Genomic DNA, 20,777 nt, shown 5'->3' on the forward strand with positions numbered 1-20,777 from the left:
CAACCCAGTTTATTCATCTTGCTTTGGGCAATAGGCCTCATGGTTGCAAACGGAGTTTAATGTTAACGCTGAATTCCCGTATGGTCATGTTTATTGGAAATGACAAGTTTTATGGAAGAACATAATACAAACTTTTTTTATCCAATTTGTTCATCCGTTGTTCTGCACGGTGTTAAAACAAAGTAACAAATAAACAGTCAACACAATGCATTGATACATATTGTTGATAAACAATTATTTTTAAATGCAAGACAAAATGAAAATTTACCATCACATTAATACACAAAAATACATTGGTCTCTATGATTTCTTTTTAACAGAGTGAAACGATATACAAATGTACATTGGCTCTAACCACAGAAATTGCACCAGTGGAACAAGATCACTGGGGCCTCGGGGGAACGAAATACTGAACCACAACCTCATATAGATGAAAGAGAAAACGGGGCACATGTTCACACACCGTCTTCGTAAGTGCAAAAGTAAAGGCCATCTCCACAAGTTCTTTGTTAAACTCTCCGGCACCAGGCACTTGTTGAAGTAAACTCTGCACTCCTACAGATATATGGTCTGACCAAACCTGCAAAAACAAATTGAGAAAATTAACTAAATAATTTACCTCATCTTAACTGATCAGATTTGTTTGTATTAATGCTTCTAACCTGCAATGGAGAGGTTTTGAGTTTCTTGGTAAGACTCTCAGCTGCTCGAGAGAGGACTCTGTGTTCCAACAAGTCTGCAATTCTGATCAGCTCGGCAGCCATTTCCCTTGCTGCGTGAGCTTCTTCAGCATTGACTACAATGGAAAAATACATTAGGGTAATGCCAACAAACATCAATTGGAGCAAAATATGTAAGACTGAAAGCCACCTTTATATAAAAATTTAAAACAGTCATGACATTTCTGTCAAATATTGCCTTTCATTACAAATATTGTTTGTCCAACTAGTTCTTACAGTTATGATAATGCCAGACAAAGCACACTGCTTTTAACTAATTCCATGCATTTACTTCTTGGAAAATCAGATAATAAATCAGTAAGATCAGTAAATAATAGAAGGTGCTAGGGTTGTGTATTGGCAAGGGCCTCACGATACGATACATATCACGATAGATGGGTCCCGATACAATATATCACAATACATTCCATACGATACAAACGTTCGATATATTGCAATAATTTGTTTTAAATAAATACAAATTAAGAGTGAGCTAAAAATACATGTTGGTGTGTACAATCTATGGTATTCTGGTATGTTCTGGTATCACATTATACTGATAACTCTGCAGACACAAAAGATTCCATTCAATTTTATTAACAAAGCTATTTATAAGAGGTATTTGTCATCTTGCTTACACAGTGTTACTGAACAGCGAACATATAATGTTTAAAGTGCATATTTAGTCATTAAACGTTTAAATGCAAATGCCACAAAAAACGTATTTTTTTCAGTATGTTGTTAATAAAATACAAAGTACATTAAAATCTATTCATAAAACTGAAATTGTCAGTATGACTCTCTTTTATATCCCACTCCACCAGTGCAGTTTTCAGTAACTCCGCAATGTTTATGCCAGTATGGCTCGTCTCATGCATTGCGCGTGTCTGTGTTTGTGATGTAATCCTAACATACGATGCATTGCAAGTCAGGGTCACTCGCTCTACCGACCTAAGGGATTTTTTTTACCTCTTCGTAAATCCCGGGTACTTCTACGTCTGTTATGTGCCTGCGAATCGGAATAACACAGCTACCCAGATAGCAATGAGTCGGCGGCCCACCGGCGGTCCTCCGGCGGCAGTAGAAGCGGCAGAAAGGCGTAAATGCAAACGCGTCTGACGGCGCCCCGCCGGCGGCAGCCGCTATTTAAAAGCGGCAGCCGGCGTGCTACCGCCTTCGTTCCGCGGATGGCCCGCGGGCCAACCGCCGTTCAGCCGCCGTTATATTGCAGGCGGCTCTTCCGCGGCCCGTCGGCTATTTTCGTGCGTTTTGCCGCCGCTTATTGTGTATATATATATAAAAAAAAAAACTTATATATTTCTAGCGTGCAGTTTATAAAGAATGAATCATCAAACCAGTCAATTTCCCATTTGGCGTTTTAATTCCACATTTCAAAGTACAGTAACTGTGTAGAGCACTGAAATGTAAATAACTGAAAAATAAAATAAAGTACTAAAGAACATGCAGGTTTACAAAAACAATGTTGGTAAAAAAACATTACAGTCAAATTAGAACACTTACAATAATTGTTAATTTAAAGAGGTCAGCTCTGGGATGAAAATAATTAGGCTACCAGTAAACATTATATCAAGTAATGAGGATATTTGGCACCAAATAATTTGAGGTATAACATCACATTTACAAGTAATTTCTAACAAAAGGATAGTAAGGTACAATGGTCTTCAGGAACAGGTCTCTAAAACATGTTTTATTCTCTACACCGGTCCAGGTTGTATTAATGGAAAGGTGATTAGAGAAGATACTCTGAAGCATTCGCCACACGGTTGTCTTTAGGTCCCTCCCACATTTGATTGCCAAAAACCGAAGCTGAAAATTCAAGTGTTACAAATTAAATTTCTCTGAAGTTTCTCATACATAAATATGTGACAGGCAGTGTACAATCTTAATTTTACTTTTTAGATTAACCTACAGCGAAATTAGCAAATTTACCAGTCGTTCCTGGAGCTCTTTATCCTGCCTCAAAGTGTTGTCAAGCAACACCAAAATCTTCCTGGGTGTCTAGGGGGAGTTACACCCTGGCAGGGATATCTCTCCAACAGACACATTGGCACTGAAATGTTGCAGCATAGTGTCCATTTTGTTGTCCATGCTATGCACAACATCACCAAACTCTCCAAGACGTCGCAGCATTAGGGTCTGATCTGCACCTACAGGGGTTCCCAGAATAAAATAATAAAGTAGTCAGTCCTGGTTCATCAACTACTGAACTATGACATTTATATCTAGGTCTACGACATGAACAGGTGGCCCCAATGGGAATTAAATCAACAACCACAGGCGTTGTTTGCGAGTTGTACCTGATTGCCCAGTGCTAGCAAACGTCTTCAGCATTGTCCCAACTTGCTTCACCTGCTCTTGAAGCGAGCCGCTGTCATCCGAAGCTACAAAACGAAAGGCATATGACAATTTTGGACCTACATCACAGACAAAAAAAGTTACATTTAAGAAAGAGTGCATGTTCTCACCTGCTTGTGCATCCCCCGGGCTTGGTTCTCCTCCCTCAGGGCTTGGTTCTCATTCTTTAGTCTGTGAAAATCTACACATATATATTTTTTTTAAACAACAACTTAAGGCACTATTTTTAATATGCACACTAAGACAGAGGCCTACAATATACCTTCGTAGCTGAAAACTTCATGCTGTACACGAGATGCCAGGCGAAAGGGGCCTATAACAGAGCGACGACTTTCTCCTATTGATAATCATTGACATGTAAAAATATGTTTGAAGTTATAGCATACATTTAATGAATTGGACTTAAGTTTAGCACAAGGTATTACATACCTCCAGCGTTTTCACCCATAACAGGTTATGCTCTGGTCAAGTTATCTGAAAGAAACCGTGAACAAAACCACATTGTTAATGCCATTTTAGCTACAGGATTTGCAGCATACAGCAAATTAAGTTTTACTAACAACATTGCTTAACCTCAGTGTGTACTGTAACAAAGGCAAAACAGCACGTGTGAGCGCACACAGTTGCTAGACACATTAGCTACTGGAATAACAGCATACAGCAAACGTATTCTTACTAACAACATTGCTAAACCTCAATGTGTACTGTAACAAAGGCAAAACCGCATGTGTTAGCTAACACTTGCTAGCAACTTTAGCTAGTGGATTAAAAGCATACTTGTTCATACAAACAAAATAATATAGACATCGTTACTTTTGTAACAGAAAAAAAACTCAACGCCTGGAAGAAACCAAGTAGCTATTTCAGAAAGTTAATAGTTATAGCGACAACTTTATAAACAACGCTAATTTAGCTCGACTAGTTAGGCAAGAACAAAGATGACTAGAGATTTTATAAAGATAAACAAAAACAACGTACAAAATGAACATGTACTTACTTAAACGATCGTAGTCGATGACTATTATCTGAAATCTGTATCTTGATCCTCTTTTCAAACAAAAACGTGTGACGAGTGATCTTCCAGGATTTGCACACAAGCAACACAGACAGAGAAATGTTACCGGTAACTTCGTCTGCTGCCCCTTTCGACCGGTGGAGGTACTTCGTTTTATGTGCTTTAACCTTCTTAACAATTAATTTGTACAGGTCGCAATTGCAAATTAATCCCTTACACTTGTTAAAGGTCAAATACATTAAAAATCGAGGTGGGAAAAAATGAGACATAAACGACATTTCCAGTCAGTGCATAAATCAAAGAAATGTAAAAATGTTCACCTAAGTGCATAAAATAATTCGATATATTTTACATATATTACTGTACTCGCTTCAGAGTTTCAAAGTAATTTAAATGTCATTTTCCAAACCTTACTTTAATGGAATCATGGTCAAGAATCTGTTATAAACCCTACTGACTTTGGAGCAAAACAACTATAGCCTGTTGGATATAATTAACATCTAGGCTATTATGATTTTATAACCACTTTAAGTGTGAAAGGTAGTTAAAATGCTGTCAGTTTTACTCTAACTCCTGCACATGGTCGATTTAGAGAAAATTTCAAAGCGGCTTGCCGCCAGCCCGCCGCAGTCCAATCGACGGAGGCAACCGCCAGAGAAAATGAAGCAGTCGGGCCGCCGGCTGCATGCCGGCGGCATCTCGCAAGAAATGGGAGTGACGTATTCGGCGGCAAACGTTTCATCCCCGCCAGCGAGACGCACCTATAGCCGACAGCTTAGGGCTGGCGGCAAAAAGAAGTCTTGCCGATATTTTTTGCTAGCTGGGTAGTGTTCACCATATGCCCGAAGCCGGGGTTTTCAACCACACTGTCGCAAATCCTTACAAATAAAATACACCACCGACTCTGTTATTTTCTTTGCACGAGCTAAAATATACGGAAGCTTGTTGGTGATATTATATGAATGAATCTACTTTACGCCATTTGCTTTCTCGCACCCGCTTACTTTTGAGACGTCCGTATGACAGCGAATCACAGCGACATCAACAGGAACGGAAACGTCATTTTGAATCCATTCAAAACATGACTTATTTAAGGTATCGATACCATAGGTTGGACTATCGATACACTATCGTGAAAAAAATTATCGCAATATTTAGCTGTATCGATAATTTTGCACAGCCCTAGAAGGTGCATTGAAGTATATTGGGACTCTTATTGACATTAACATGTAAAAAAGGGGCCCAATTTATCCAAATAATACCTGGCAGATGAGGCCGAACTTGCTGCTGAAGGTCTTGCAAAAGGTGGCTAAAGTCGTCGGGATAGCTGTGTCCATCGGTTTGTAATTCATCATCACTCTCAATGTAATTGTGGTTGGTAGTCCATCTTAGATTTTCATAAAGATCATCAATGTCATTGTTTTGGCAGCGTTTGTGCTGAAGGAAGGTAAGGAGGACAAGGGACGTCTCCGGAAAACCGTCACAGTCCATTGCTAAACAGGCCATACAAGACATCATCGTACTCTGCAATTAAAGAAGATAAATAATGCAAGTGAGCAGTTTCCATAAGAATAACAGACAATAAAAAATGTTTGCATGTCATATGCAAACTTGAATCAATGGACCTAGGAAGTAGTTTCATGGTTCTTTTTTCTACTTTATATTTTTAAAACTCTTAATCTTGCAATTCCTGTTAATACCCTTAATAATACCCTTATTAAACCATGCAAGGCAATATAAACTAACAATACAGTTATACATGGATTTTTATTCAGTTCAATAAATCGCAGTGACTATTTTAAAACAAGCTAACGTGAATTAGCTGACACCTGTTTTAATGTCGAAACGGTTATTAAATAACGTTCTCCCAAAAATAGAGCATTTATTTTGGATCATTTGATACTACGAAACAAATGTGTGTCTTGTTCTCGAGAACAAGGTTGTCATGCCTCATGTTAGCATGCGTTTGAGAGTCAGAGCAAGTTTAGTTACAACTCCTATAGTAAATAAAGGATCTAAACGAAACAGTTACACCCAGCTGAATATCGTTCAAATACAACTATGAATACGTTTATCTCTCTTGCTAAATAAAATATCACAACGGTTGTTTACACTGAAATTGCCGTTTGTAAACACCAGAGACTGATCTTAACTACGGTGTAACGTCAGTAAATGTGCCAGTAAATGTGCCGGTGATTAAAAAACGCGTTTAAACTATTTATGCTGCTTTAGCGCAAATATTAATCATTTCTATATACATTTTCATTTAAAGTTTAAACACTCGTTACTTACGTAAATTGCACGAACCATAACAGTTCAATTCGACCTCTTTAATAAACAACGAACCTAAAGGGAAAAATCCCCTCCTTCCTCGCGTGCTATGATGACACGCAATACGGGGATGGGGGCGTGGCTTATTCATTGGCAACAACTTCAGAGAGTCGGCATAATTTCACAAGTAAAACGAAGTATTGCTAATTAATAATTGCTTAGTTGCTCAGTTAAAACAACTTTATTTGAACACGGTTAATGCTAAGAATGACTCAAATGACGTGTTCACGTAACTATTTATTTTTAACCTATCGTCACTGTAGATCACGGGGGCTTTTGGAAACGAATTTCCCGTTGTCTTGTCACTGTAAATGCTAGATAAGGGGCCCATCCAATTTGAGGGTTAGCCGATGCACGCTTTCACCCTTTTAAAAATACCCCCAAAACGCAATGCCTTTGCAGCCTATAGTGTTCAGTAGTTATAAAATAAAACGACAGGCAAAATTGGAACACGTAACTATATAAAACATAACTCAGCAAAACACTTAAAATTCTTTATTTACAATTTTAAAAAACAAAGTTGGCATAGAAAACATGCAATGTTAAACAGTCAAACTTACGATTGCATCATGTACCAAATATAACTGGTTCATTTTTTAAATGATGTGTCATATTCACATAACCCTGTGTAAGACTGTTGGCATAAACAGTACATAACAAATCCAGTGCTAAAATCATTCAGTTCTAATATCCAGGGAAACCAAAGCTCACAGATCGAGCTGCACTTCTGCCCACAAGCTTCCTCCCAGCTCTTGGAAGAGATCCTGGTTGGGATGACTGCTGGGGTGAGGTAGCAGCCAGTCGGGCCTCCTGGAGTTCCCTAGGGTGAAATAAATATAGCCTAATAATTAGGAACTACATGGGGGAAAATGCATTGATTTTCAAAGCGAAATAACCAAATACCTCTCCAGCACGGCTGTTCTGAACTTTTCCACATTAAGCTCTCTGCGAAGCTGTGCAGCTAGTTTTCCCGTTCTCTCCCAGCGCAGTACATTGTGCCGACACAATGCAGATGCAGATGGCCTTAAAGTAGGAACAGGATCTAACAGCGTCTGTCAAATCCAATGTATTATGCCTCAGAGACAAATAAATGAATCCACTGTACAAAAAAAAATGTCGGTTTGATGCCCTCTACTGGTGGACCATGAATGTAAAGGTGGTTTCTAAAACCATCTAATACTGAGATATTAGGGATTTCATTTTGTAACAAAACGTAGAAAAATACACCATTTTGTTTTCTAACATCTGTTTGAAGATACCTGATCCGACTAAAAGATTACTCTATAGTGGGAGGTAAAGCAAAATGTAATGATTTAGGCAACATCAAGAACAAAATACCTTTATGAGGTCTTTAAAGGGGGGTGTCAACTCCTGGGGCAGACTGGGTAGCTGTCCCTGCCTAAGGCTGTGCCAGTCATCTCCATTCTGGGGAAGTGGTGGCGCTCCAGCTGCTATTAAAACTGTAAGCCCCAGTGCAAAAATATCTGCTTTAGGAAGATGGGTAAAGTCCTGAAGGCAAGAGTGAGTCAACGGAGTAAATTGTTTATAGCTGTAGTATATAAGATCAAAGTCAACAGGATGAATTCAAATAGACATTTAACCTCTCGCAAGACCTCATAGGCCAGGAAGCGGCTGTCTCCTTCCTCCACCCGAGGGCTTGAGACAGACGTCACATGACCCAAGTCACCTTAATAACACAAAACATCAAACCAATGACATCTGCTATTAGCATCACAGTTTTAGATTTTTCAATCTTGAGGCTGGATAAGGCCAGATACCAATTTTATACACAACGCCAGAGGAGGGGCTTTCATCATCATCATCATCATACTCCTCCTCTTCACTCTCCCCCTCTCCACTGGCACTGGGTCGACGGCAGATGAAAATGTTACCTAAAAATTATGAACATATTAACATTTGTCAAAGTTTCTATTTTTGTATAACAGGTGGTAGAGGCAACAAAGCTCACTGGGTTTGATGTCAAGATGCACAAGGCCTGAGCTGTGAATGTATTTAAGTCCCATTGACACCTGGAGGACCAGATCTCTTAACTCTGGTACACTGAAGAACTCCCCCTGCTCTCGCTTTTCAGTTAAAGCATCATGGAGGCTACCACCTACAAAAAAAGAGGGTGTGAACAATACGTCAACCATAACCAATAAACAAACAGTTCTGTGCTATCTCACCATCACAGTACTCATTTTGTATAATCATGTGGTCATCCTCAGCCCACGCAGAGTAGTAACGGACAACATGAGGATGATGCCCCAGCACTGCATGAGCATACACTTCCTTTAAGGCCAGCTGCCTGAAAATACAAAACCTTTCTAAAACCTAGAAATAGGGATGCACATGACACACGTCATTTCCTCATAAAATTTGAATTTAACAGCAGAGAATTAGACCAGACTTGAGACGAAAACATTCATAATCCAGCCATATATATGATGGTTTGTTCTAACAATAATGAACAAAATATGATCACGCGGTTGGCAGTGCTGACTCACTCATTGGCGGAGCCTGCGATTGGCCTTCGTGAGCGCTTGATGGCGTACATACAGCCATCCAGCCTCTTTACACATCGATACACGGCACCAAATTCACCCACGCCGATGCAGCTCAGCTCTAGAAACTCGCTCTCATAACGCGACAGCATGCGGGCTGACACTGCTGGCCTCTGAGAGCAGACAGATGGGAGACCGTATTAGAGAGAACAGAGATTTGCCAAAGCTTAAATTGGGATTATGAAATTCTATGAGACAAAGAAAATAAAAATGATTTATTTTATTTAACCATACCTTCGATGGAAGGTAAAAATGTTCATCATCTGACGAGTTCTGAGTTTCTTTTGATCTGTTGAAATAAACATTTATGAAAAAGCAAATGCAGGAGTTCACAAAGGTTCTACTAAAGGCCTTGCTGGTACCTTTGTACATCATCATCGTCCTCATCACTCCTTTGGCTCTTCCTCTTGTGGAGCTCACGGTTCCTGTTCACAGTGTCCGGCGTAAAAGGGTTGATGTTTACTGAGGGTACACGGTCAAAAGCAGTAGACAAACGAAGTAATCTTTGACTGCGGCATGGCTTGGTGCTAGAGCAAGGGAGGGTTGCTTTAGACAGCAAACTCTAAAAGAGGGAGAAGTTTGATATCAGTGAATTGATGACAATAACATTCACACATATATATATTACATATCGCTCAACTTATCAGACTAGCCTCACCTTTGGTGTACTGGGTGACTCACATAGCCTGAGTTTTTTCCAGGCACTGTATGGTATGGGAGAAGAGGGAGCGGAGGGAGAAACCGTGACACTCAGGGTACGGTGGCGCTGAATTCGGGGTGTCTGACAGGCTGCAGAAGGGCTACGAAGGTGAACACTCTTGAGGGTCCATTCATCAAAACTATTATCACTGCTGTCCTCCTCACCACTGCTAGAGAAGTTCAGATGTTGCTGCACTGCGTTCACAGAGGCCATTTCAAGCCACTACAGTCAGACAAATTAAAGACAAAAATCCATTATTACTTACAAGTGTATCATTATTGTTTGCAGGTAAAACATTGCACTGATGAAACGTTCGATTGCATGTTGACAACCACAAGTCATATGAATACATTCCATGCAGGTCTCCTTTGGTAACGCTAAGCCTCGAGGACCTAGTTTACTCACTGTTGTAAACTGGATCAAACATTCGCTCAAAATATACTTACACGTGTTCTAGGATCATGATATGCAGTTTTGAACAACATAAACACAAATCAAACTTAACCTGAGACGAGCTAGTGTGAGACCACGCTTGAACTTGACGCTATGTTAATGAGTAACGCGGAATCAGGTCCTTTAACTGTGGGCGGAGTGACACGAGCTTAGGTGCTCGGCCCTGCGCAGACTAAAATGCGTGTAAATACCAAAGTATCGCGAGAGCGTTTTGAAAAGCATACGGTGCGGTCTGCTGTCGCTTTGCTCTCGCGGTGCTTTGATGTCATTCGCCAATGAGTCTGCGCATTGCCGCACGAAGTCTAACACACCTGAACACACCTTATGACTGCCGTTAATTACCTCTGCTAACCATTACCTCAAAAGACAACAAAGAATGAAATATACACGCACTTTAAAACTTTTATTTATATATTTAGCTACAAATTAAAATTAAATTAAATACAGGAAAACGACACAAATAAAATCTCTGGGGTATTAGTTGTCCGCCTGTTTCATTCGTTGTTATAAAAAACACAGGCAACATGACACCGTCTATTTATTTTTCGGGTGGGAGATGGATCACAAGAACCCACGTTACACCACGTGAACGGAAGTAAGTGACGTCACCAAAACAGTACACCCGGGGTAGCGTCAGTTACCCCGCATGATTACTACATTTTGGTAACCTGTGCATCGCAACCGCTATGTTCTATTTCACGTGTAGCCATTTATCGCTCTGACTGGGCTGTTCCGTAACGGTGCGACGCCTTTGTTATTTTCCCCGATAGTCAATATCGACAAACATGGTTGAGCAGTCCGATCGCGCTCCGCTGCTGGACTGGGAGGAGATCCCTCCGGCCGAACTTGCCCCATCGGTCCCGTTAGCAGAGACGGGGGATTCGTTGCAATCCGGTTTGTCGAATTACCCGGCTCAGGGCGGCGTAGGGGCAGATATCTCGCAGAGCACCAGCCCGGCGAGAACGCATAGCGCAACAGCTGTTATATGCGAACGTGCAGATTCTCCCAGTAAACACGGCGGCCCCGGGGGAGACGGTTCTGCTACGGACGAGGATGGAGATTGCACCTTTCACGGACTGTCCGTCAGAGACCGGAGAATCGCCGAATGGGAAGAGAAAGATCAAATTGTTGCTGTTTTCGTGGTGACTTTCGACACAAGATCGGGTGAGGTTTCCCGTGCCGTGCGATTGACGGATCCCCTCTTTATGATGGAATAATGTTTTGTCATGTGACTTGAGTGAGTGAAAGTTAGACAGTCAGTGCTAGTGTTCTGTATCTCACTTCCTCATTCACGTGGAGGTCAGCTGAGGGGTTCTTTGTCTGTCTGCAAACATTATTCGATTAAAACCCGGTTTAGCAGCTTCACGGTTGTTTAAATGGCCTTGTTGTGTCTTTTACAGGAAACATGATCGAATGGTGCCTACCTGAAGATGTCAACCTAGACGGTGTTGAATTCAAGTCAATGGCTAGTGGCTCCCATCGGATCTCAAGTGACTTCATGTGGGAACCTTTTTTTTGTAGATCTTAACATGTACACTTAAATATCATATGTGTATACATAATACATATTCTTGATGATATAAAATAGTGTTGCTACATTTTGTTCAGGGCCACATTGTTCACTACTGCCTGTGTTATGTCTGGTATTTTTTTTTTTGTTCTGATCGTGTTTCAATGGTTGTCATTTAGCTCCCACGTTGTGTATACATCAAGTAGAAATGTGCCCTTCTCTATCTCTAGATATTTCCGTAAAGGCTGTTATTTTGGACTAGCATGCTTTGCCAACATGCCAGTAGAGAGCGAGCTGGAACGAGGGGCTCGGATGAAATCTGTAGGAATTTTGTCTCCTTCTTACACACTACTGTACCGTTACATGCACTTCCTGGAGAATCAGGTCCGGTGAGTGTCTCCCTGTTACACATCTTCAACACTTACATCAGTTTCTATTGGTATTATGTTGTAATCTCTTAAACATAAGCTCTGAGAAGCATGTGATGTCACACAGAATTTTACTCGGATTTTATGTCACCTCTGAATTAGGCTTGTGCTCAAATGATAAACAATATCAAAATGCAATGCAATCTAATCCAATGTGTTAGTAATAATAAAATGTACTTGTGTTGTCGTAATTTAAGTATTTTGAGTGTTGTTTCTTGCTTATTCTTGTAGGCACCAGCTGCAATGCCCTGGCCAGTACTCTCCATTGGAAGCTTTCTATGAGGATAAGAAGGCGGTATTGCCACCAGGAGGGAATGGTTTGGTCACCGCCTGCCCATCCAGTGCTCTTGGGCCAATAGTCAACCGCTGCATGCATCCAGAAATGAAGGTTTGCACCCAGCCTCATTTTTCACTACTTACATTTTAAAGTACTTCATTTAAGCCTGTACAGTTTGTAACACTGTTTATATATTCAAGATAGTATTATTACATCATTTCGATAAGACTTTTCTACTTTCTAAAGAAAACTAGGCCACGGCACTCAGGGAATTTCATGTTACTGTTTAATCAGTGTGTGTTACTTCTGCACTTCAGCGTACGCATGGGAAAGTTCTGCTTCGTGAAAAGAGAACTAGTGTGATTTGCTGGTCACAAACCACAAGGTCCCCTATTGTCAAGAGTAATGTCAGAATGTCTCTTGCTGAAAAATTTGCTGATGTGTACTTCAACTCGATTTTATCCGAACAAAGCCTTTCTCAGTGTTATTGAGGCTTATAGACATAAATCCTGCAAATCTTTGTTTGTAAGTGTCTGTGTTTTCAGTATCATCTGCTGTTCTCCTATCAGATCACACACCCGGCTGGCTGCATGTCCCAGTTCATCCGTTTCTTTGGAGAGCAGATCATGGTGCTGTGGAAGTTTGCTTTGCTCAGGAAACGCATCCTCATTTTCTCTCCTCCTCCTGTCGGCGTGGTCTGCTATCGGGGTGAGACTGAAAATCCACTTTACATGTACAAGCATGTTAACACGTGACTGCCATCACTTCTTTGCATATCTTGCCAACCCAATGAGAAAGATCTCATTACAGTACATCACATATGAGTACATGCATTTGTTCAATGATTTATGCACAAAATGTTTTACAACTCATTGCTTTCTGTAGTTTGTATTTTCACTAATTGTGTATTATATTATATTTCAGTTTACTGTTGCTGCTGTCTTGCTAACGTGTCCATTCCTGGGATGGGTGTGTCAGTTCCGGAGCTCCGTCCTTTCTTCTACATCAATGTGGCTGACATCACAGCTCTTGAGACCGAGCTGTCTTATGTTGCCTGTAAGTGTCTCTGTCAAGAAATTTAAGAACTGAATTTAATCTAAGTGTATTCAATTCCAGAATTAGTCCACAGTCTAAAGCAGTGTTTCTCAAACTTTTCCTGCCATTCCCCACTTGGGAGGTAAGGAAGGGGTGCGAGCCCCACCTGTCCCCAATAGCCAAAAACAAAATGGTAAACGCTTTGGATAAAAAAGCGTCTGTTAAAAAATTACTAAATTAAATAAGGTCCACTGTCTGCTTGGTTTTCTCTGCGGGTGCCGAAACTCCAGGTTTCTTTTCTTTGCGATCTGATGTTGTTTTAAGTAATTTTAAGTTTTGAGTGTATGGTCAATAATAAAGTAAATTATCCACCCATCTGTCGCGCCCCACTTGTCATGTCTCTATTCCCCACCAGTGGGGCCCGCCCCACACTTTGAGAAACACTGGTCTAAAGGAAGAGACACATTTTTATCGTGGTTACTATATAAAGCTGGTCAGAATGAAAAGTAACTTCTGATTCCATTGGAAGTCAGGTTACTAAATAAACTAGTAAATTTCATGTTTTTTGTGTTTTCACAGGTACAACAGAGAAGATCTTTGAGGAAAAGAAGGAGTTATATGATGTCTACATTGACAACCAGAATGTAAAGACACACAGAGAAAGCCTCCAGGCTCTGCTCAGACCCAACAGTGCGGATAGAGAGAAGTATCGCAAGCTCTGTGAACAGAGGTACACCCGTCTTTTTTAACCAGAAAGACATGCATGAGAAATAGGAATATCTTTATTAGATAACAATATTATGGTCAAATGGACTGAAGTGTTATCTAAAAAAAATGTGCAAGATATGGCAGAGTATTTTTCCCTATTGTCTAATACGCCTGCTCTATCCAGATGTGCAAAGGTTTATTCATAAACAAATTCAAAACGTTTATTGATTAGTGTGTGTGCAAAAGTATTACAGCGCAATAAATAAAAGCAGGAAATAACATTGCTTTCGATTTAAAACAGGCTCATATTTGAATTTATGTTTCTATAAATAAATTTTTGTTTCTATAAATGACCATTTTTACACCAATACATTATATAAAGAATGGGATTTTTTTCAAGTCTAACTCTGGTAAATCCTTGTATCTGTTTTGCATATGGTTGTATGTTTTCGAGGGCTGGTTATCTTCATAATTGTTTGGAAGGAAGTGCATTTTATGTAATGGGGTGTGTGAAATGTTTGATGCTCAAGTAATGTCCTCTTTCCTAATGTTACCACATAATGTTCCGAATGAGTCTAGTAAGATGCCTAGTAAGATGATATCTTTGCAGGCAGTTGCTGTTATACTCTCAGGAGGTGGATGGAGACTGCACATCCAGTGAGGAGGATCTCTTTATTCTGTAAGCACACCACAGCAGTTTTATGTTTAGCATTGTCACTTTAACAAAACCCATCGGTGTTAATAATAGGACATTTCTGATGAATAGGTTTTGTTGGTGTGATAAATTCATTTTAATTGTGTGTTTAGTTTTGTTGTGCTAGCGAATGACTACCAATGCTGTTTTCAAAGACGATTGCCATGGACTCTCTTTTCAGTCCATGTGTGTTCATACAAAAAATATCTGTTAAACAAACCTGTTCCTTACAGCAAGCTAGGATCATCAAACGCAAATCTGTTCTGAATCTCCCTCTCCTTCTCACTCAGGTTCTTCATGGAGCAGAATAACAGAATCTTCCAGACGCTGTCTGAGGTGGCAGCAAGCGCTGATTCAACCCTGACCGCTGAACACATGAGAGCCATGGGGCTGGATCCTCAGGGTGACCGTGGATTTCTCGTCGACCTGCTAGAGGTCTACGGCATCGACGTCATGCTGGTTATCGACAACCCCTGCTGCCCGTAAGACAGAAGTTTTTTTACCTCTATCTGTGAAGCATACTCTCTGTTGAGGGCTATCTAACACACCGCCCGCTTTATTTTCTCCTTCTCTGGCACGACTATCTCAGGAGCCATTCTTGACCCTTTTGGATGACACTGACACTGCCAACACCAACAATTTGTCTGCAGGCTTTGTGTGCACTCTGCAGCCAGCCAACTGAGTGAAGTCTTTCTGCTTGTCTGTCTGTCTGTCTGTGTTATTATCTTTCTAGCCATGCAGAGCTCTACTCAACTTTGCCTAAGCTTGTACCCAAAACACGATGAAACTGATCTCTGTGCCTCTTTCTACTGCTTCTAATGTGTGGTCTTCAGTTGTAACTTTGTTCTTTTAGCCAGTGCTGTCATGGGGAACTGATGTGACGTCCCAAGTGGATAAATCTGCTTCATGTGGACACCAGAGAATGGAGGAAATCCTCAGTCCATCAAGGGAAGAACTCCCAGACCTGGATTTATCTTTTTTTTCTGGTAACGACGGTCTGCCTTGAATGTCTGTAACGGTTTCATATTTCTTCACTACTATGCTGGTGTTTGCTTCACGTTTACTAATCATATTCATGTACATTTAGTGAACATTTATTTTGTTTGGAATATAACAGACATATGTCAGTGTTTTCCGTATGTTCCTTGTATATTGAGCTTTATTTCTGATCAATTATGCATGGACCAACTCAGTTTTGCTACATAAAAGCTGTATTTTCACACAGCCTGTTTGAGGACTGTTTATTAATCTGTATAAAGACATGGAACGATCAACACTGTAGACATTTTAATGTTGTCTACCCCATCATTCTCTTTTAAAAGAATTAGTGATTACATTCACTGAATAGGTTTTGATGTAGTGAAAACCAATGTGGTAAAGCAGGAAACCTGTTCTTTGCTGGATAAGCCTTTAATCACACATGGTACTGAATGTGAATTATACATTTTAATGCAAACAGACACAGAAATGTTCAGCTAATTTAATGGTCTCTGGAGTAATGAATGTGATTTCTGTTTTAAATCTTCTACTTGTGAAAGAATTACTTACATGATAATGTATGTGTGTTTATTTCTATGTATTGGGTTTGATCATTTGCTGGATAACAGCAGCGGACAGATTGTGGGTTTGTTTGGGCTTTTATATTATGTATTTCTAGAGCTCTGTTCTGTTATGTGAAGACCCAAACCGGATGCTGTTCAAATGATACATAAAACTGTATTAATCGAGGATTTTTTAAAACGTTATATTTGAAAATCGTTTTATTGTTTCTGTTTACATTAAATCCAATGTCCATTTAGACTGAGTGTGAAACACAGATGAATCTTTCAAACCATTCACTAAACTGTGTGGACGAAGGAATCAAGTACTCCATTTCAAGAGTGAGTGCTGGCACTCAGGTCTGGCACAGTTTAATAAAGATAAAAACGTATTAAATGCAATATTACGTTCTGTTAACGGTGAATACTACTGTACTGCTTAACGTCCTGTTGATTTCGAGGATTTAATGATTAAATGTGAATTTTTGTACATATCAGAGAAATTAAGAGAGAACTTTCCTCTGTATTAGGAATCTTTTAACCAATCCTCTTACAGGATGAAGGCTGGTTGTTTAATGTCCTCCTGTTCTGAAAGATGGAGAATGTATATTTAGCAGCCATGTTATATAGTTGTACAGGTCTTGTATTGTGTATGTATAAATGTATTTGTTTTTGTGGATCATCTAAATGTTATATCCAGTCTTTGTCACAATAACAGGCTAAATGAATGTTGAGTTTCACGCTACTAGTATCACAGATCACTAGTGTAATGCCTCTGTCTCACACACTACCTACACAGTGCAGAGTAATACAAACTAACAGCATGTGTCTGTTGTTTTAAAGCCAGTGATTCTTATTCACTGCCGTTTTTGAAATAAATGGTTTCTTTTTCTATCATATGTTGTTTGTATAATTTTGTTACATTTGACAAAAATCCAAAAACATTTAAGAGATAAGAGAATCATATTTATTTTTTGGTCTTTATCGGGTCAGACTTTTACAACAATGTACAACAATTTTCAGCTGGTTCCAGAGTTGTCTTTGTACTTTCATGATAACAGTCATTTGAAGACTAGAAGCTTCACATTTACTTTATGTAAATCAGTCTAAATGTTCTTTGTCTGTAATCAAAAGTACAGTATTATTTCTTCATCTACTCTTCAAAAAAATCAACAGTCTCAGTTACAAACCATTTGAATGTACTGCTTGTCAGAAACCTCAAACATTTGAGGTAAGATATACATTTTTACCACTGTAAAGTCTTAAGACGTCCATTAGTGTGCACAAAACAAATTGTACAATGACAGATGCTTAGTTATCCAATTACAACACATTAAAGTTCATTTGACTCTGATGTTTTGTTCTAGTACCCTGTGGTATTAAAAAGAGGACTGGGTGTCTTAGACATTGTGGAAGGATCAGCAGTCGTCATACTGTCCACACATTTACATAACCGACATCACAGCGCTGTTGTCATTTAAAGAGCTTGTGCAAGCTGCTCTTTGCGCTCTGCACTGCAAAAGAACCTCAGTTTCCGTGGCAACAGTCTCACTTCCACAGACATTGCCTCATATTCCTCATTATCAATGTCATAGAAGCCAGCGCCCTCCTGTGGGTAGGAGAAGAGTTACAATAGATAAAGGGAAATATCACAGTACAAATCTGAGAAAAGCTACTGTAAGAACCAACAGTAGTTCTCTTTATTTTTCCACAGCCTGACAGAATCAATGTTTGTCAACAACTACCTCACAACAATAACACACTAACCTTGGGGAGATTGAGACATGCAGCACTGGCTTCTAGCGGCAAGGAATTTTCTATAGGGTGCATTGGGTCCACTGCTTTTTTGGTTCTGCACAACATAAATCATACATCACTGAAATCCACAAACTCATTTTCAAAATCAGGTAGAAATGCAATGTCTCACTTGAGGTATATGACACTCACCCTTCTGTGATAAACTGGCCAACTGTGAGGCTGTCTGGCTCCAGAGTTATCAGCATTGAATCATCTACACGCTAAAGAGAGCGACAAAAAAACAAGGGATAATTGAATATGCAAAAAATTATTTTAATAAACCACAAGTGTGTTTTTTAGGTAACTCACTCTTTTAACAGGGTTCTTATTGTGTGTGCTAACTAACAACTCCACGGTGGAGATCTCTTTGTTCTCCCATCGCTCCGGCTCTGGCTCTTTTGATGGCTCTAACAATGCAACAGAAATAATCACAATTACCTATGGGTTCTTTTTTAGTTTAATCTTGAACTAACAGCATTCACATTCATGTTCTATACAAAGAAATGTAGATTAACAACAGGCTCAAACACATTCTTAAAAATACCTTCTATAGGAGGGTTCCAATAGTTCTTGAGTCTGCGGTGGATCCGATAAAGAAGGTTGGGTCGGGATGGTTTCTCAGCGGGCAGGTCAGGTGGTCGTGGTACCGGACCCAGATAGGACAGGGATGCCTGGTGAATCTGTGGCCACTCCTGTGGGGTGAAGAGGACATCCTGATTAATTCAATCTCTTATATGAGTGTATATGATACATAATGCAACTGAACTATTCTTTCCAAGAACTGCACATACCTTAAGTGTACTAAACCAGTGTGCTGCTCTTGTTTTTAAGGGTCCAAGATACCAATATCTTGACAAGAGTGGGAAAAAAAACAAGATTATTATTGCGAAAAATATACACTTTTATATTTGCATTTATGCTCTGAATACAAGAAACGGCAACATACTTGCTTATATTAGTAGCAACGTCTCTAAACGCACCCCAGCGTAAGCTTGACAGGGCAAACACTGGCTGCTCCTTCTCACCCTAGGAACACAATTGCACAATCAACACTGTGTAAAACATATAATGTGATCTCTATGTAATGCCTGTGCCCTGTATATCTCACTTTTATCTGCAGAACATCCAGTGGGACTGTTTCCCCTTTAAGAATCGACAGGGTCGCTGTGGTAATGTGCCTGGAGACCAGAAACATCCAATTACAACACACAATTATACATTTCACTGTTGAATAAACTTTAATCGTTTTTATGAGAGACTTACTGTACTTTGTTGTCAGAAACTAAATGCAGGCTCTGACTCAGAGAGTTACTGAATCCCAGAGGAATGAAACCGATTGGTATTTTACTGAAGGTCTCCTGTGATTAAAGCAGACAATTTGTGTATGCATAACAGTATGGGGTGTATGTATAACAGATATATGAAAAAATATACCTCATCAGCTCTACGCAGTAGGCCAGTTATCACCTATATGAAATACAACATGCAGAAACATTTGAATAATACTCAAAGTTAAAAACATTAAATTAACATTTGAAGATGCAAGGGTACCTCTTGTAACGTCCCATCACCCCCAGCAATTATCAGCATATCTGTTTGCTCCATCAATTCCATGAGCTTTTTTGCCTGGCCTTCATAATCAGTCTGTTTAAGAATTTCAACAGATTAAATAGACAACTAAACAATAGTAATTTAACAAATACATACAAAAAGACGATGTTGCCTAAACTAATGTAAAGTATGGATACCTTCACAATTCTAATATCCACACCAGCCAAGTGTAAAAGAGGGGCTGCATTTTTCTCAAACAAACTATTTGCTTTTCTGCAAAGAGAAAACACTGCTATAAATATTACTGACACAGACATTTTATAGGAGATTCCTTTCTACATTTCTGACAGTGAAAGTTATTCACATAACATCATTACCCTTTGCAGGCAGCAGGATTCAGAATAACTGTGGCTTTCTTAAGATGTTCCTGTGGTCCAATTAATTGTCGACTAAACTCCTGTAAAATCACCAGATACAGTATAGTTCATAGCAAACAAAACTTAAGTTCAGATCAAGTGTTTATATGAAACACATAATTAAACCAAATACGTCTTACCCTGGCCTCTAAACATGCTTCCCGTCGCAGCACACTGTCACTGTCGAGAAAAAAAAAGAACATCAATGAAGCACTCATAAGTTAAATTTTTTAAAGCATGTCACTCGTGGAAAACAGATTTTATGTTGAGCAAATGAAATAAATACAAACCAGTGCTTTCCATACAGCCAATGACCCCCATATGACAGCAGACATACAGCAACTGTGGACTTCTTCCAGTGATTCCGTAGAGTCCGAAACACTTTTACCACACGAGCCATTATTACAGAAATGATAACTTTCTAGATGTCCCGATGAGGGTAAACAATAGCAAATTCAAGGCTGCTGTAGATCTTTACCGTTGACATTCCATGGTTCTCCCACTGCACGACCGGCACGACAAAGAATGAAGTCCCACTAAAACATGAGCAGAAGGGCCGTTCCCAGTGTTTAAAATCGGCGTGGAAACGTTGTTTTTATTTCAATAAAGTTCATATCATTATATTAAAACAATTAATGTACTTACATTTTATTTTCATAATTATT

The 20,777-nt window shown here is 39.6% G+C and overlaps 4 protein-coding genes and 1 long non-coding RNA gene across 9 annotated transcripts; 1 reads left to right on the forward strand and 4 right to left on the reverse strand.

Annotated features, from left to right (window-relative positions):
* Positions 1–75: 75 nt before the first annotated feature.
* bida (BH3 interacting domain death agonist) lies at positions 76–6,505 on the reverse strand. Its single transcript, XM_079465462.1, has 4 exons — positions 6,403–6,505; positions 5,373–5,634; positions 663–796; positions 76–580 (listed from the first exon to the last, which is right to left on the reverse strand). The coding sequence occupies exons 1-4, from the start codon at positions 6,418–6,420 to the stop codon at positions 383–385; spliced, it is 612 nt and encodes a 203-aa protein (XP_079321588.1). The 5' UTR covers positions 6,421–6,505; the 3' UTR covers positions 76–382.
* On the reverse strand, positions 2,079–4,599 carry LOC306899303. Its single transcript, XR_013787183.1, has 7 exons — positions 4,093–4,599; positions 3,525–3,569; positions 3,358–3,432; positions 3,206–3,276; positions 3,038–3,121; positions 2,670–2,887; positions 2,079–2,546 (listed from the first exon to the last, which is right to left on the reverse strand). It is a non-coding gene; the product is annotated as an uncharacterized lncRNA (long non-coding RNA).
* Positions 6,506–6,828: 323 nt separating the features above from the next.
* wee2 (WEE2 oocyte meiosis inhibiting kinase) lies at positions 6,829–10,455 on the reverse strand. 4 transcript variants are annotated; one of them, XM_079465724.1, is made up of 12 exons: positions 10,152–10,263; positions 9,664–9,927; positions 9,368–9,567; positions 9,240–9,294; positions 8,949–9,118; positions 8,628–8,749; positions 8,411–8,557; positions 8,220–8,333; positions 8,043–8,128; positions 7,780–7,950; positions 7,345–7,493; positions 6,829–7,261 (listed from the first exon to the last, which is right to left on the reverse strand). In XM_079465724.1, the coding sequence occupies exons 1-12, from the start codon at positions 10,188–10,190 to the stop codon at positions 7,126–7,128; spliced, it is 1,653 nt and encodes a 550-aa protein (XP_079321850.1). In that variant the 5' UTR covers positions 10,191–10,263; the 3' UTR covers positions 6,829–7,125. The 4 variants fall into 4 exon arrangements, with proteins under 4 accessions (XP_079321850.1, XP_079321851.1, XP_079321853.1 ...); XM_079465725.1 differs by having other exon boundaries at positions 6,855–7,261; positions 10,211–10,455; XM_079465727.1 differs by having other exon boundaries at positions 6,888–7,261; positions 9,664–9,874; positions 9,971–10,229.
* Positions 10,456–10,727: 272 nt separating this feature from the next.
* Positions 10,728–17,243, forward strand: dennd11 (DENN domain containing 11). 2 transcript variants are annotated; one of them, XM_079465729.1, is made up of 10 exons: positions 10,728–11,322; positions 11,559–11,658; positions 11,899–12,057; positions 12,328–12,484; positions 12,943–13,081; positions 13,298–13,429; positions 13,988–14,138; positions 14,727–14,795; positions 15,101–15,292; positions 15,400–17,243. In XM_079465729.1, exons 1-10 carry the CDS (start codon positions 10,944–10,946, stop codon positions 15,410–15,412), a joined length of 1,491 nt encoding a protein of 496 aa, XP_079321855.1. In that variant the 5' UTR covers positions 10,728–10,943; the 3' UTR covers positions 15,413–17,243. The 2 variants fall into 2 exon arrangements, with proteins under 2 accessions (XP_079321855.1, XP_079321854.1); XM_079465728.1 differs by having other exon boundaries at positions 10,737–11,322; positions 15,664–17,243.
* A 51-nt stretch (positions 17,244–17,294) lies between these two features.
* agk (acylglycerol kinase) lies at positions 17,295–20,619 on the reverse strand. The gene is made up of 15 exons (XM_079465730.1): positions 20,403–20,619; positions 20,253–20,292; positions 20,074–20,153; positions 19,894–19,969; positions 19,697–19,789; positions 19,580–19,612; positions 19,409–19,503; positions 19,254–19,323; positions 19,092–19,171; positions 18,937–18,994; positions 18,690–18,837; positions 18,455–18,552; positions 18,296–18,366; positions 18,116–18,200; positions 17,295–17,957 (listed from the first exon to the last, which is right to left on the reverse strand). Exons 1-15 carry the CDS (start codon positions 20,510–20,512, stop codon positions 17,826–17,828), a joined length of 1,269 nt encoding a protein of 422 aa, XP_079321856.1. The 5' UTR covers positions 20,513–20,619; the 3' UTR covers positions 17,295–17,825.
* Between the last annotated feature and the right edge of the window lie 158 nt (positions 20,620–20,777).

This window comes from Barbatula barbatula (assembly GCF_947034865.1).
Source record: "Barbatula barbatula genome assembly, chromosome: 10".
Lineage (NCBI taxonomy): Eukaryota > Metazoa > Chordata > Actinopteri > Cypriniformes > Nemacheilidae > Barbatula > Barbatula barbatula.

Coding starts and splice junctions, on each gene's coding strand:
- agk (XM_079465730.1), bottom strand. CDS start 20,512: ATGGCTCGTGTGGTAAAAGTGTTTCGGACTCTACGGAATCACTGGAAG. Junction 18,995..19,091: donor GTTGCTACTAATATAAGCAA/GTATGTTGCCGT, acceptor ACTCTTGTCAAG/ATATTGGTATCTTGGACCCT. Junction 17,958..18,115: donor CATGTCTCAATCTCCCCAAG/GTTAGTGTGTTA, acceptor TCCTACCCACAG/GAGGGCGCTGGCTTCTATGA.
- wee2 (XM_079465724.1), bottom strand. CDS start 10,190: ATGTTGTTCAAAACTGCATATCATGATCCTAGAACACGT. Junction 9,568..9,663: donor AGTCACCCAGTACACCAAAG/GTGAGGCTAGTC, acceptor TCCCTCTTTTAG/AGTTTGCTGTCTAAAGCAAC. Junction 9,295..9,367: donor GACGATGATGATGTACAAAG/GTACCAGCAAGG, acceptor TTATTTCAACAG/ATCAAAAGAAACTCAGAACT.
- bida (XM_079465462.1), bottom strand. Junction 797..5,372: donor AGTTCGGCCTCATCTGCCAG/GTATTATTTGGA, acceptor TTTCCATTGTAG/TCAATGCTGAAGAAGCTCAC. Junction 581..662: donor TCAAAACCTCTCCATTGCAG/GTTAGAAGCATT, acceptor TTGTTTTTGCAG/GTTTGGTCAGACCATATATC.
- dennd11 (XM_079465728.1), top strand. CDS start 10,944: ATGGTTGAGCAGTCCGATCGCGCTCCGCTGCTGGACTGGGAGGAGATC. Junction 12,058..12,327: donor TTCCTGGAGAATCAGGTCCG/GTGAGTGTCTCC, acceptor TTATTCTTGTAG/GCACCAGCTGCAATGCCCTG. Junction 13,082..13,297: donor CGGCGTGGTCTGCTATCGGG/GTGAGACTGAAA, acceptor ATTATATTTCAG/TTTACTGTTGCTGCTGTCTT.